Source organism: Xenopus laevis, chromosome 1S (assembly GCF_017654675.1).
Source record: "Xenopus laevis strain J_2021 chromosome 1S, Xenopus_laevis_v10.1, whole genome shotgun sequence".
In the NCBI taxonomy this organism is placed as follows: domain Eukaryota; kingdom Metazoa; phylum Chordata; class Amphibia; order Anura; family Pipidae; genus Xenopus; species Xenopus laevis.
Window position 1 is genome coordinate 190459039 of NC_054372.1, and position 17006 is coordinate 190476044.

General features: G+C 36.3%; 1 protein-coding gene across 6 annotated transcripts in view; it reads right to left on the bottom strand.

Annotated features, from left to right (window-relative positions):
• wdr7.S (WD repeat domain 7 S homeolog) overlaps positions 1–17006 on the bottom strand; it is a 241781-nt gene that overhangs the window by 33252 nt on the left and 191523 nt on the right. Inside the window, exon 28 of one of the 6 annotated variants that reach the window (XM_041580609.1) lies at positions 7066–7514. The exons of the other annotated variants lie outside the window; for them this stretch is intronic. Coding sequence (XP_041436543.1) covers positions 7506–7514 — 9 coding nt within the window. The 3' untranslated portion in view covers positions 7066–7505. Of the gene's footprint in view, positions 1–7065; positions 7515–17006 lie in introns of those variants that run through there. 6 annotated transcript variants of the gene reach the window in all.

Genomic DNA, 17006 nt, shown 5'->3' on the forward strand with positions numbered 1-17006 from the left:
ACCCACTGGCTGTTATCACTTATTGAGCCAAAATAAAGGCGTTTTTCAAAAGAATTGTGTAGCGACTCCTGAGGGGTGATTGGGCCAGCGCTGATCGGCGATACACAGAGACTGTATGAAACGTGTCAGGCTTATTTTTACATCATGTTAGAGGGTGTGAGAACTATTTAATAAAATAATGACAACATCTACTGACTAAGGTTCTGTTTGTGTCGGCTCATGTATGCAAGAATAGGTTGATATTTTCCTCAAGTTGAAGGTCTAGGGCATGAGCACCTTGAAACTCCAGTGAGTTATTTATCAAAATCCGATTTTTTTTTATGTAAAAAAAAAGTCCGACCAAACTAAAATCCACGATTTAACCATATTTATCATTGAAAAACTCAATAAAATCGGTTTGGGAGAAAAAACTCGAAAAATGTGTATTTTTTCGAAAATAAACGTATTTTTCGGATTTTATGCCCGTAAAGCTTGAATTTTTTGTGAAATTGCTCAAAATAGCCAAAACTCAGCGCAGGCCATGATTCCTTCAAATTTGACCTTTGCCATTAGCTTCTACAGCACCCCAACAGCTTGGATATGGATTATTTTCGGATTCGAACTTTTAACAACCTCGGGCTAAAGTAAATCAAGAAAAATTCAAGTTTTTTTTTCTCCACTAAAAATCTTATAGTAAAAAAACCCACAAATTTTTATAGTAAAAAAAACAAAAAAAACAAAAAAAACTCAAAATTTTTTCGAGTTTTTGGCATGCAGGCTTTAATAAATAACCCACTCTGTGTCATGTGATGAGTCTACTATTTTTTTTAACAAGGACCTGGTTAAATTTTACCTAAATGCAAAATTTTGGCCAAGAAAATGTTCAATAAAGACCCTACTTGGTATAAGGTATAAATATGCTCCATGAGGTGCTCTATTACGTGTTCTACTTCTTTCAATCTTTTGCCAGATACATTGGGTATAAAAAAAGTACCAAAAAAATCTATTTTAAAAAGGAAAGGTTGGCAATGGATTGTTTCTAGTTTCTAAACCTGCGTGCCGGATGATAGAAAACAGCTCAATATACAATACTCCAGTAACTGCTTTTCCAATTCGCCGTGAAACGTCAATTATCTTTATCAAATAACAGGATCTGATCGAAGTCCATTATGAAGACAGAATCTTATTTATTTATTTGCCGGACTGCAGCGCTATCTGTATATCAAGCCGAGCCACTGTGGCTGAGAAGGAGTGAAAGGCTGTAAAATAATCAATAAGATTCATCAAATTGCGGTCAACGAGTTGCGAGGAATGAAGATTTTGATGAAAGCTCAACTTTTCTTTTGTAAGTTGAGACGAGGGAAGACAGTTATAATAAAGTTTGATCCTTCCGCTGTACTGAGCTATGGGAATGTAGCGCCTGTACAAAGGGAATGTTAGCGGCTTTCTTTGCAGTGTTTAACACAAATGTCAATACAATATTACTTTGCCATTCCCCTCTTGGCCCACAGGTCCTTGGATACCTACAGTATAACAAACTGAGCTACACTATGTACAGCACAGAGGGTTGCAGCAACCACCCAAAAAACGCAGCAACCACCCAAAAAACACAGCACTCAAAATTAAAATTCTATACATCACAAAGTCCTTAGTATAAATTCAATATTCAAAACTCTATCAGGATCCCCTGCTCTCTCCTAACAGAGAACCTGTTTAACCCCAACTAAAATCCCTAGCATGGCTGCCTGTTAAGCATATAAAATCCTTCTGCTAACATTCATAGCCCTTCACCCCTCTGCTCCTCACTACTTTTCTTCACTTGTCTTATTGTATGTTCCTGGTCATCTTCTCAACTCTCAGAGCCAGCTTCTTTTCACACCATCCATATCCACTGCCATCTCTCATCTCAAACCTTTCTATCTTGCTGCTCCATACCTCTGGAATTCCATCCCTGAATTAAGGAGCCTTCTCTCAACCTCTTCAAGAAAAAACGAAGAGACTATCTTTTGGATCACTAGAAACATTAGTCTAGTCCTGGTACCTAATGGACAATGCCTTCACCTTGTGCACTTTCCCCCTCTAATTTGTGCCTGTTTGTTATCCATCCATCCACTTAGACTGTAAGCTCTACAGGGTAGTGACCTCCTTCCTAAAGTGTCACTTACCACATAGCACTTAAATGTAATGTCCTTATATCAGCTCTGTGTACCTCCCTGCCTGTACTTTTATACATTGTACGGAGTCCGTAACATCACTTTACAAATAAAGTTATAGATACACTCATAAAAAAGACCCTAGTACTGGTAGATACCTACGCTAGCTAATTATTCTGGTCTTGGTCTATAAAAGCTATGAGAAAAATATCAGGGTGCTGTCCCTACTATGAATTATTCATTTTATGGACTCCAGCATGATTCAACTCTTGGAGAGTATTAAAGACTTTTCTTTTGGTAACATCTGGGAACCCAAAGCTAAACTCTCTGCTCTAATACAACAATGGGCAACAGTTCATGAAAAATTATAGGGGGCCTATTTGACTTTAATTAGCAATATCTTCCCCCCAGACATGGGATCATCCTTGTTTTACTCAACCAAAGCCATAATATAGATTGTTTCCTAATTATTATAAAGCAAATCCTTGGGTTCCATCTTCAAAACTCTATAGACATCCATGCATTGTTGCTCTATAAGCCAATGCCTTCAATGTATTTTTGAGATTGGGGCCCTGCAAAGCAAAAGGCACAGGCTTTGGGAAAAATCAGCAACTGTTCAATGGCAAACCAAGCAGGTAATTTTTTATTCACATGCAGGTAAACTGCCAGTTGATAATAAGCTTCCAAAAGTAAACCCCTGATCAGTGACCTACAGAACTTCCAATGCATGCCAATGGGAAGTGATCTGCAGAGGGTAGTGTAGGTTAGATTGTTGATACACCTACACATAGGGGCAATTTCTTAAGGTTCGAATGGTAAATTCCTATTTTAAATTTTTTTACGTCAAAGCTCGCAAATCTTACGTCAAAAATCTCAAAGCTTCGAATGGGAGATTTATCACACATCGACCATAAAAATAGTTCTAAGTAGAATATTTGCCACCTAAAACCTGCCTAATTCATTTACAAGTCAATGGCACAGCTCTGTTGACCCATTTGAAGATGTTAATAGGGTTCCTGAAAATTCGATTCAAATATCGTTCGTATTCTAATACGAATAACATTTTTGAGTCGTCCCCATTTGGTCGAATTTTAGACAATCAATTTTTTTCATAACCTCCCAGTCGAATTGTGAGTAAAAAAAAAGTTCACATACATTCGAAATTCCACCTTTGATAAATCTGCCAAATAGTCTTATAATTCTATATCAAGTAAACACAAAATATTGCAAATTATGTGCATTAGTGCTTTTGAAACTACAAACCTATTTTGAAAAAGGGCTGCCACTTTACTTTTTCTTGCGAAAACGGGCAGGCCGCTGATGTAGGGGGGGCGGGTCCAGTGACGTCGGGGGTGAACAGGCGACATTAAGGGCAGGTGATGTCGGGGCGGGACTGATGACGTGGCCATCAGCATTCACTTTAATGTCCTGTCTGGATTTCCTAATTTGGAAATCAGGACAGGAGCTTTTCACCAGGGCAGCCCTTCCAAAAACCGGGCTGTCCAGGTGAAATACGGGGTGAGCCCATTTACAATCACTGATAGGCTGAGCTAAAGTCTGCCAATTTACTGATGTCGTATGACACACGTAGGGGGTTATTTATTAAACTACGAATGCCAAAAACCCGTTTTTTTTTATAAAATTCGAATTTTTAGTGGAAAAAAACCCACTATTTTTTGGGGATTTATTATACATAGAGGATCAAAAATGTCCAAATCCAAAAATCCAGTATCTCAGATCTGCAGAGGTTGCATATAAGTCAGTGGGAGAAGTCCCAAAGATTTTTTGATCTGCTCTGGGTTTCATGCAATAACCTAAAAATGTCATGGTTTTCCAGTGAAGATAAGAGTTTTTGGGTGGAAAATCCAAAAAACTGGTACTAATTGTTTACAGTCCTCCACTTTTTTTCGGAAAAGTGTATTAATAAATAAGGAGAAAAAACACGTGAGGATTTGGTCAGAGTTTTTTTCAGGAAATATCGGGATAAATTCGGACTTTCATAAAAAACACCCTAAGGGGCCCATTCACCAAGCTCGAGTGAAGGATTCGAAGTAAAAAACTTCGAATTACAAAGTGTTTTTTGGGCTACTTCGACCATCGAATGGGCTACTTTGACCTTCGACTATGACTTCGAATCGAAGGATTCGAACTAAAAATTGTTTGACTATTCGATAGTCGAAGTACTGTCTCTTTAAGAAAAAACTTCGACCCCCTACTTCGCCACCTAAAAGCTACCGAAGTCAATGTTAGCCTATCGGGAAGGTCCCCATAGGCTTGGCTAACTTTTTTTGGTCGAAGGATAATCCTTCAATCGTTGGATTAAAATCCTTCGAATCGTTCGATTCGAAGGATTTAATCGTTCGATCGAACTATTTGCGCAAAAATCCTTCGACTTCGATATTCGAAGGATTTTAATTCCCAGTCGAATATCGAGGGTTAATTAACCCTCGATATTTGACCCTTGATGAATTTGCCCCTAAGTGTCAGATCTATTGATCAGGCCCTGATCTGATCTGGAGTTCATTCACTTGCTGTATGATTGCACCATATAACAGGACACAACAATTAACTCATATCCTAGGTCTGGATGTGTCAAGATCTTTGGAATACTTTGGGGGGGGGGGGAAGAGCAGCTACTGGTATACCCTGTTTTATGGAATAATGTCCCTTTAACATGATTAGGTAGAATAATTACAATGACTGCAGATCAGAAATCCAAGTCACCTTCTACTTGCATCGTACAAGAGTATGATCATCAATATCAAATTGTACACGACAGTAATATTCAATATCCAGAAATAGAATTTGTATTCTTAAATAAGGGCACGGGTCTATTTTAGCACAGAGAAGGCAAACTGATAATACAATTTGTGAGATGCAAAAGAGGAGAAAAAAATAAGAAGATTTACACAATCACACGTGGATCTTGCAAGTTCTACATTATGGCCATCTGTGGGACTAGAGTTAACAAGTTATTGAGTTATTGATTGTGTATTACATCTCTGACAGGCTCGGAGGTTGCAGTAATACTCTGATGAGGCTGTAATGTGATGTGTTCCATAATGATTGGACATTGTATATCTTTAAACAGACTTTAATAGAAATGTACCAATTGCCAAGAGGAAATACGCCGGATTCCGCTGGGAATTGGATGTTTCCAAGGAAAACAAACAAAAGACAAGAAGAAGAAAAAAAACAATATATCCCATATTCTTACAGTTATGCACTGCTCAGGCCAGAAGCTCACTCTGCCTTGTCACCTTTTAAAAATAATATTCATTTATTTCCAGCTGATTATTTTAAATTCCCACTGCAAAAAAAAATAAAAAAAAAGCCGACAAAGAACGATGTTGCTTGAAACAGAGAAAGGAAAGAGCCTGATCGTTTAATTACTTAATTTGCTGTAATTATAGACAGCTGTAGAGTCCCCACAGGCTTATCGCTTGAAGGCCTAATGTGTTGATAATAAAGATGCCTCTAAAATTGTGCGGTCATCAGTCTGAGCACGATCCGACTATACACGGTGATCTTTTGTACAAGAACTGTTGCTTAAAGTAATACCATAATTAGGCTTTCTATAGATGGTGTACTCATCAACGGAATGTCTATATGTATATATCATTATAATAATATAATGCGAATAATAATCACTGTGCATTCCAAATACATGGATTTGTGAATAAAGCACATCGATTTATTTCACTAAAATGAAGGAGTGAGGGTCCATTTACTAATATCTGTATGTATTATGAATATTTGACCAACGCACCACCCTCTACATTCTAAATCCAGAAAGAGTGCGCTCACTGTACTGACATTATATATATATATACATATATATATATATATCCTCCAATTCTATCAAATATAGACATACCAACACACACACACTTAGGGGCGGATTTATCAAGGGTCGAAGTGAATTCGAGGAAATTTTCGAAGTAAAAAAAATCGAAATTCAAAGTCATTTTTTTGGATACTTCGACCATCGAATAGGATACTACGACTTCGATTAGAAGTAAAATAGTTAGAATATTCGACCATTCGATAATCGAAGTACTGTCTCTTTAAAAAAACTTCGACTTCAATACTTCGCCAAGTTAAAACTGCCGAAGTGCTATGTTAGCCTATGGGGACCTTCTAGAGTGGTTTTTGAAGTCGAAGAAAAATCATTCGATCGATCGCTGAAATCCTTCGAATCTAACGATTTAATCCGTTGATTGAGCGATTTTACTTCGACTGCAAATGGTCAATATTCGAAGATGAAGTATTTAAATTCAACCCTTGATAAATCTGCCCCTATGGGATACATGAGCGAAATATAAAAATGAATAGCAATAAAAAACAGCACAAACAGGGATATTTTGACCCTTTTTTCGGAAAAAGCCAAAAAAATTGAGCAATTCAGGAAAAAAAATCCAAAGAAACTGTACAATTCGGATTTTTGCTTTATTTTTTCGAGTTTTTCCCCCAATCCGATTAAATTGTGCTTTTTTATTAATAAATCGTGGATTCTAGTTTGCTCTGACTTTTTTTAATAAAATAAGCAGAAAAATTCAGATTTTGATAAATAACCCCCTCAATGGTTACATTATTTTCTGGTATTAAGGAATGAAAATCTGAATGATGGAAAGATCCCTTATCTGGAAAACCCCAGTTCCCATGCATTCTGGATAACAGGTACACACACATTTGTATATGGGGCTTGCAAAATAATACCGAGAAGACCGAGTATAAATAGGGCACTGCATTTTATCTACATAATCCAAATTTTTAAATATGGTTTCTTTTTTTCTCTGTAATAATAAAACAGTAGCTTGTACTTGATCCCAACTAAGATATAAATAATCCCTATTGGAAGCAGAACCAGCCTATTGGGTTTATTTAATGTTTACATGATTTTCTAGTAGACTTAAGGTATGAAGATCCAAACTATGGAAAGATCTGTTATCTGGAAAGCCCCAGGTCCCGATCATTCTGGATAACAGGTATGAATAAGTGGACATGATGTTTCTAAAGAAATATTTCTGTATGAGGAAGAACAGTAGGGTGCTTCCAAGTCTACAAGCTGCTTAGTTCCGAAGAAGACAGATTTGACTCTACGGCATAATTTTGTGAATTTTATGAAAATTGAATTTTGTGCTCAACCGACAGCATACGGCAATTCGCATTTGCGATTAGATGAAAATTCACAGGAGAACACGGCTCTCATCAGATATCCAAATAAGCCATGGTGCTTCAATAAACATCTTCGCCATGAAGTGAAAGTCAGCCCTCATTCTAAGTTGTACCGATGGAAACGCTGACTATGATGATTGATGAATGATTTCTCAGGAGATCCCCGATGAGATTTTCTAGGCTGGATTAATTTGATTAAACGACCTAAAACAAAATCCCAAAAGAGTTCATATTATCTTCCCACATCTGAATTACTTTAACCTTAAGGAATCCAGCCAGGAAAATCGAAATATCTGGGATATCTCTAAAAATTATTTGGCACTTCGTTACATTTGTTCATTGTTTCTTGGAAAGGAAACACAAATGGGCAGTGAGACAGGACCACAAAAGTCAGACCTGCCAAAACAAAGAAGACTAGAAAAAAAATCTCAAGGTGGCAAACAATAAACGTTCTCGAGAAATGTTCCGATGTTTGCAGGCTATACAAGTTGGCTTCCAGAGTGGAGTCGCAATAACATCGAAGGTTTTATTATGAGTGTCATGGAGACGGTGTGAAAAATCAAGAGCCACGGGCAGTAAGCTGCAATGGGTCAATAATGCTCACAGAGACATTGTGTAGAGATAATCAACAACACGGCCCTTGGTTCTCTATGTACTGCAAACAGCTGAAGGGCAAATCAATAGAGCCATGGGAAGGACACTACCCTGGTACACTTCCCACAATACACTATTATTACTGTAGGAAAGCTTCCAAAATGGAATCAATGTTACATCCTCCAAGATACGGTATTTCTACTGTAAAAAACAGTATAATCTCTCCAAGAAAAATAGGAATGTTGCCATTTGGATATCTAGAGAGGCTTTCATTAGATATGATTTGCAGATATGATTTGGGAATTATTCTAGGGATATCAATGCAGCCTACTTCACTGCTGGGGTTTTATGATTTGGCAAATACTCAGTTTGATAGGCTTACCCAAGGGCGTAACTACAGATGAAGCAGACCCTGTGGCTGCAGGGAGGGGGACCAGGAGGTATAGGAGGCCCCATGAGGCCCAAATAATGAGCGATTTCAACCTATATTGGTAAAACAGGACAATCTCTGGATATGTTAGGGACCCTTAAATTAATTTGCTGTGGGGCCCAGATGTTATAGATGTTCTAGTTACTCCACTGGCCTCACCCTTCCCCCACTCTGCCAAAATGGCTGTGGTGTTGCTGTGTATGTAGATATGACTTTTCGACTTTTTGAACCTACCATCTAACTGCATCTATAAATAGACTGTATAGCTTTTTGTGCAGAAGGGATCTCAAAACCCCCCCCGAAGCTCCATATTACACAAAGACCAGCTCCCATAGACTCAATTTTATCCAAATAATACGTAATTTTAAAAATGATTCCCTTTTCCTTTGTAATAATAAAACAGTAGCTTGTACTTGATCCCAACTAAGATATAATTAATCCTTATTGGAAGCAAAACCAGCCTATTGGGTTTATTTCATGTTTATATGATCTTATAGAATTAAGGTATGAAGATCCAAACTACGGAAACATACATTATCTGGAAGACTCCAGGTCCTAAGCATTCTGGAGAACAGGCCCCATACCTGTATAAAATAATTCCTATTTAACCAAATTATATAGTCTAGTATAAAAAAAAAACTAGTTTTTGGCTTTTTTTTTGTATTATCATACACTACAATTAAGGATTGATAAAACAAAAGTCACCCTAAAGCGCTTATGTAGCTTGATATGTTTGTATTCTGAAACATGTCTAAAATATATAGGGGCACATTTATTAAGCTTCGAATGGTTAAATTTTTTTGGGTCAAAACTCACAAATTCGAATTTAAAGTACCAACTCGTATTTGAATGTGAGATTCAGCACACCTCGACCCTGGAACAGTTCTAATTCAAAAATTCACCATCTAAAACCTGATGAGTTAATTTATAAGTCGATGGCAGAGGTCCATTGAACCATTTGAAAATGTTAATTGTCTTCCTGGCATTCACGGTTTTTTTTTTTTTTTTGGAAGAAAACTCGATTCGAATTCAATTTGAATTTTTGGGTCATTTGTTTAAATATAATATTGTTTTTCATAAATAAACTCCCATTTGACTTTTGAGTACATTTGAATTAATTAAAATTAAAAAAAATTCACATAACTTTGTGATTCGACCTTTGATAAATCTGCTCCATAATGTCAATTTTTTTTTTCAGGACAAATGATCCAAGATTTTTTTTTATCTGATTGAATATAAAAATATGCGTGTGTGTTAATCTCCTTCTAGTCACTGCAAATCAATGATGTAGGAGAAATGGAGCACTGAAATAAAAGGATATAGAAAATCCCATTTTTAAGCATTGCAGCTGCTCCATCTTGTACATAATTATATAGTATTTAACATAAATCAGAGATAAATGTTGCATCCCCGTATTTTTTTCCTACTTCATTTCAGAATAACGACAGCGCTGAATACCGACGTTTTCTGAACGTGTTTGATAATTACTCCTTGACAAGTCCTAGGGGGGGGTTTGTTCTGTTGGGATGTACGAATGGGGGGATTGAAGCAGCTTTTGTCTTGCAGTTTGTTGTCTTTTTAATTCCATTGCTTGGTCAAGAGAAACGACATTGATTGTAAGCCTGGAATGTGAATGTCATCATAGAACAGAACTGAGTCTGCAGATCCCTTTGATGTTGAAACTACAGTGATAATAATATATAATAATAAAATAAAAAGTGAGTCGTTTACATCTCTGCTTTTTGGCAAATGGAAAAAAAAGACTGAGCAAACGGATAACAGAAACAAACCATTATTTCAACTCATTGCATAAGGCTATTTATTTGCTTAAAATATATTTTATATTCTGTACCAGTAGAATCTCATTGTTTAAATGGTGTCGGAGCTACAATACATGTTTTTAGGAAGCTGCTCTTAGTTGTTCCCTTGTCAACAGCCCAGAAGGATCAAATAATGACTTGGGATTCACAACTACATCAAGCAGGCAGGCGCCATTTTGTGGACACTGTTATTAAGGCAAGTTGTATATCACAAAAAAGATAAATAGAGAAGCAATTAATTAAAAAATTTGAAAATTTATTAGGACATAAAAACTAGGGATGCACCGAATCCACTATTTTGGATTCGGCCGAACCCCCGGATCGTTCAGCCGAATCCTAATTTGCATATGCAAATTAGGGGTGGGAAGGTGAAACTATTTTTTACTTCCTTGTTTTGTGACATAAGTCACGCATTTTCCCTCCCTACCCCTAATTTACATATGCAAATTAGGATTCGGTTCAGCCGGGCAGAAGGATTCGGCCGAATCCGAATCCTGCTGAAAAAGGCCGCATCCCGAACCGAATCCTGGATTCAGTGCATCCCTAATAAAAACCTATGAGTAAGTGCCCCAATAGGCGGTTTTTATGTCCTAATAAATTTTCTAATTTTTTAATGAATTGCTGCTTTATCATTGGAGGTCCTCACATCTTTTTTGAAATACTGTTTTGGACTTGCACCTTGGGACTGGGGTGAACTGTGAGTAAATCCTCTATAATTTGTTTAAAATTTCGATTTTGTATTTTTTGACTTATCAATCATTTTTGAGTAGTACCGTACATACATTCTCTTTATGTGGCATTAGCACAAACCCTACTATTATATAAATTGTATATCACCCCAAAATCTTGTGTAAGAACCAGAATGGGGGCCAAACCCAATGCACACTGCCCTACAGTAGCGTAACTATAGAGGAAGCAGACCCCTCAGTCGCAGGGGGGCCCGGACTGTGGGGTCTGCTTCCTCTATAGCTAATAAGAACCCGCCAGTCAACAGACACTCTCTATTCTGTGGCGGGGAAGCAGAGCGCAAGTTAGCGTAGGGCAGAGAGTGGGTGGAGTCGGGCAGGGTCTGTAGATAGAGTATTTTTTTATTGGAAAAAGCTTCTTAGTCCCAAAAACGCTGGCTTCTTTTCCTTTTTTCAGAGTGATATCCTACAAAAGTCCTTAAATTTTTTTTTGGGGTAACGGGCTGCACCCATATATTTTCTAAGATATGGAACATAAACTATACACTGGGCTCATGTGTAGGGCAATATAACAACTCTATTGATTTTATTAAGGTTCCCTGGACTTGTGTAATGTAATGTATTTGCTGCAACATATACGTCCATTCAACTTTATAATTTCCCACCGTATGCAAATTAGCCTGAGCGCAAGACCTCTAGCGAATTTGCAATAGGCTTTCCATTGCTCGCATTGCAGAAGTAAAGCTAGCGAAACGGCACCAGCATTCGGCGCCCACGACAAAACTCCATATTCCAGTGAATTAGCATTGTCTGAGCGAATTTTCGCCTGGTGAAGTGTAGCGATGGCTGCGAAGTGGTCGCTGCCCCATAGAGGCGGGACAGGCAATAAATGATTGACAGCTCAGATATTTAAACACATTTATAACAGGTATGGATGTTTGAATAATTTGGTTTTCATGTTTGCAATTTGCAAAAGACTTTCATTATACAGAATGTGTGAATGACAGGCCCACTTTAAAAGCTCGAAACATTTTTTATTTATTATTATTATTATTACATTTTTATTTTTTATTTAGTAAGTAAAAAAAAACACAAAAACAAATTTGACAGATGTCAATGGGAGCTTACTGGACAATTTGTAATCCATTCAGACTTTTAGAGGTTTTCTTCTAGGGCCAAAACAATGTAGAGTTTAATATTTACTTTGCCTTTTGCGTTTCAAGGGGAGGAGTGACACATTCATCTACACAATTTTACCTTTATTGTCTGTATTGACCTATATTAAAGCACTTGTAGCTCCTCTTCAGAGGTCACTGGGGATTTGTTAGGCTAAAGTGTTCATAGAAAAGCTGGAAATGCTACTGGCCATAAATATACAAACATATAACATATCTCCCCACTCCAGGATCCTTATATCAGCTGACAGACAACATGCTGGAAAGGGGAGCACGACCCATCTACATTTAGGCATCCGTAGAGCTGAAATCTCGGCTCTATGAATAATGTATAGAATGAAGAAAAGAAAATAGATATCCATAAACAGTAATGGTAAATGTATTAAAACCTACCCATCTGTAGGCACACCTTATTAGGTAAGGAAAAAAAAAAAAAATAATAATATATATATAGAATATCATGTAAAGCAAGGCACTCACAGGTCTTAAATTAAGGTGAAAAAGAGATAAAGTTTATTTTGGAATAACAAATAAACTTTATCTCTTTTTCACCATATTTTAAGACCTGTGAGTGCCTTGCTTTACATGATATTCTATATGACTTTTCTGCAGTGTGCACCCAGGCTTTTTCTCCAGTAGGTGATATATAAATCTAAAATGCAGAATTTTTCTTGTATCATATATTATATATATATATATATATATATATATATATATATAATATTTATATATATATATATATATATACACACAATCAATCACAGACTATTAGTCTATTATTAGACTATTAGTCTGTGACTATCATTAGGCTATTAGACTATTAGTCTGTAATTGAACAATGCATTTTTATTATTTTCCAGACCTGAGAGTGCAGATCTTATTCGCTGGATGTAGAGTTTTTTTATTGATGCTGCACTCAGGCACATTATTTTCATTATCGTGAGTGCTGGCTCTTTGTTGGACTATATATATACAGTATATATATATATATATATATATGAAAAATATATACTATTTATGAAAAATATTCGTTACATTACAAAAAAGCCCAAACGAGATATATATATATATATATATATATATATATATATATATATATATATATAGTCAACTACAAGAGGTCCTCTGCACTCAAACCATTATCAATATATTTAAGACAGAGACATTTTGTGCATACTGCTACTGAAAAATGCCTTACCCTTTAAACAAAACAGGGATTGTTTGTCCATATATTGCAATATATTTAAGCTGAACAACTACGTCAATGTCATCCCATATCTGGCCAGTCCTATGCTCAATTTTCATCTGATTCATTAAGAATTCTATTGCTTAAACATTTTACAAAGGGACTAAGTTTTACCTGCAACTTACTTGCTGCTTTCAAAGTAAAACTCCCAAACTTGGCTGCCCTTTTATTAGACACCAGTGGGATCACCTGATATAGTTGGAGGGGGTGGGAGCTACAACATGGAGCTGGTCACTGCTCCTGTATAACTATAACAAACAAGGGAAAGTTGTGCTCACCACTAGTTTTTAAAACCATTAGGCGGGGGTGCAATGAGGCTGTGACCACAAAATTCATATAGTCAACTACAAGAGTCCTCTGCACTCAACCCATTATCAATATATTTAAGACAGCGACATTTTGTGCATGCTGCTACTGAAAAATGCCTTACCCTTTAAACAAAACAGGGATTGTTTGTCCATATATTGCAATATATTTAAGCTGGCCAACTACGTCAAAGTCATCCCATATCTGGCCAGTCCTACGCTTAATTTTCATCTGATTCATTAAGAATTCAATTGCTTATACATTTTACAAAGGGACTAAGCCACTAAGACTAACCAGCTCTATGTTGTAGCTCCCACCCCTCCCAGCTATAGTCAGGTGATCCCACTGGTGTCTAATAAAAGGGCAGCCAAGTTTGGGAGTTTTACTTTGAAAGCAGCAAGTAAGTTGCAGGTAAAACTTAGTCCCTTTGTAAAATATATAATGAAGCAATAGAATTCTTAATGAATCAGATGAAAATTAAGCGTAGGACTGGCCAGATATGGGATGACTTTGACGTAGTTGTTCAGCTTAAATATATTGCAATATATGGACAAACAATCCCTGTGTTGTTTAAAGGGTAAGGCATTTTTCAGTAGCAGTATGCACAAAATGTCTCAATGTCTTAAATATATTGATAATGGGTTGAGTGCAGAGGACTCTTGTAGTTGTCTATATGTATTTTGTGGTCACACCCTCATTGCACCCCCGCCTAATGGTTTTAAAAAATAGTGGTGAGCACAACTTTCCCTTGTTTGTTATATATATATATATATATATATATATATATATATATATATATATATATATATATATATATATATATATATATATAGAAAAATGGCAAAAAAGGACCAGCACTCCGTGTTCCAAGAAAGTCAAAATGGTTTATTCAAAACTCACAGTGTCTCCAACGTTTCGACCCTCTTTGGGGTCTTTATCAAGGATAAAGACCCCAAAGAGGGTCGAAACGTTGGAGACACTGTGAGTTTTGAATAAACCATTTTGACTTTCTTGGAACACGGAGTGCTGGTCCTTTTTTGCCATTTTTATACATAACCATATTTGGCCATGCACCCGGCATAAAAACGCATGTGAAGGAGTGCGGGTATTTTTCTATAATCCTGCTATATATATATATATATATATATATACAGGTATGGGATCTATTATTCAGAATGCTCGGGACCTGGGGCTTTCTGGATAACGGGTCTTTCTGTAATTTGGATCTTCACACTTTAAGACTACTAGAGAATTATGTAAACATTAAATAAACCCAATAGGCTGGTTTTGCTTCCAATAAGGATTAATTATATCTTAGTTGGGATCAAGTACAAGATACTGTTTTATTACTATAGAGAAAAAGAAATTAGTTTTTAAAATGTTAATTCTTTTATTAAAATGGAGTCTATGGGAGATGGCCTTTCCGTAATTTGGAACTTTCTGGATAACGGATCCCATACCTATATATATATATATATATATATATATATATATATATATATATATATATATATATATATATATATATATATATATATATATATATACACACACACACATACACACAAAAACAGGTAAAAACCCAAAATCAATAGATAGTTTCACTTAGTATCTCCATATCAGCAGTCATTTTTGTGAAGTGCTTTTTAAGGTCAGAGGTGTTGATAAAAAGCATGGCTGAGTGCAGACTGTCACATATATACATATACATTGTTGGATCTGCAATGAAAATGTTCCCTCTGGCTTAGTTTGTCCTTGCTGCTTCAAAAGCAAAAGCTCACTTTTTTTCCCCCCATCCTTTCAAACGGCTTAAAAGTGATACTTCTACAGTGAAGCTTAGTTTTAAAAATACAATTATATAAACGTGTGTATATAATCATTTCCTTTCATCTTTTAAAACGTATTTTATGATTATAATGAACACCAAAATTCCATATAAAAAAACTACAATGAATTAATGAAAAACTACATTTGGGTCTACCATTTTATTTTCTAAGTACTAAGGATAATCAATTGAAGGCCAACAACTATTTTCTGAAAACCACTCACTATGTATCAATACATTTCTTGTGCACGAAAAGTCACGATAAAATCATAAAGAAATCAGAATCCTAAATTTTTTTGGGATTTTGTAAAATTGCCCAAAAGCTATGATTTTTTTGGAAACCCAGCACAACTCAGAAAATCTTCCAATTATTAACGGGACATCTGCCATTGACATGTTCTCGACAGGTCTGAGCTAGAGTACTTTTTTTCCATCAGAACTTACTAAAGCCCAAAGAACGTAGGTTTTTTTTACTACGAAAAAAAAGTATTTTCCATTTTACCAGAATAATTCTGACTTTAGTAAACAACCCCCTTAGTTTCTTGAGTTTCTCCCACAAGGAAAATAATTCCAGAACTCAAAGTTGCTACTCAAACCAATGGGTCTAACAGTCTGTCTGAATGGAAATCACTTTATTTTACCAGAGAAGTTCCAACAGTTCTTGAGAGTTTTTGGTCAGGTTTCAAGTCACACTGCGACGTGACTGAATCCAGACTCCTGGACTATTTACAACCCACCCTAATTCATTGTATCATCTTCCTAATTTATTGCCCATGAATACCTTTCACTGATCTAACAGAATATATGCTGTGCCTTTCTAGGTTCCATTTGTATTTGGCCTGACGAAGGGGCCTTGGTGCTCCGAAAGCTTGCAATCTATTTATTGTTAGTCAATATAGGTATCACTTTTTTTATTTGTTATTTTTGCTACTGGCTAACAAGGTACCACAGTTTATAACGGTGCACTCACAAATAATAACCGCCAGAGAATTAAAAACCTATGTGCCAAAAACTCTAGAAGAAATTTTCGAATGATATAATCTGCCTTTACGGCTTGGATATAACTTAAAAAGTGGTCAGTAAAAACAAATGATGTTCACACCAGGTCTCAAAAAAGAAAAACTTACACTCGCACACCCTGGCCGTCCGAAGTCACACGAGTTCCAGGTGCTAGATGTTTAGAGGAATTGGACAACCTCGAAAGCAGTGTAGATACAAGACACACCAGCACAACATGGATAATTCTAGCAGGATTTGACCTTGCTCGTTTATTTGCGGATGCAACGTTTCTCATGCTTGAGAAAGGGGTCACGCCCCGAAACGTTGCGTTCGCACCAGGTCTGCAATTTCACATAAATTCTGCATAGTTAACATAAATCATGCAACTATACTTAAAATTACCATTAATTATGGTTTCTAAACTACATAATAAATACTTTTTCACTAAATCTACCTTGAACACATAAAATACTATTACATTACAGGTTTTCATTTTCCGGTAAATTTCAATGAAAATGTATTCTTTTTGGTACCTGTGGCACTTTCACATACAACAGGCAGATCCACAAAAGGGCAAATTCCCTAATGGGCGAATTTTCACCAGCGACCGCTTCG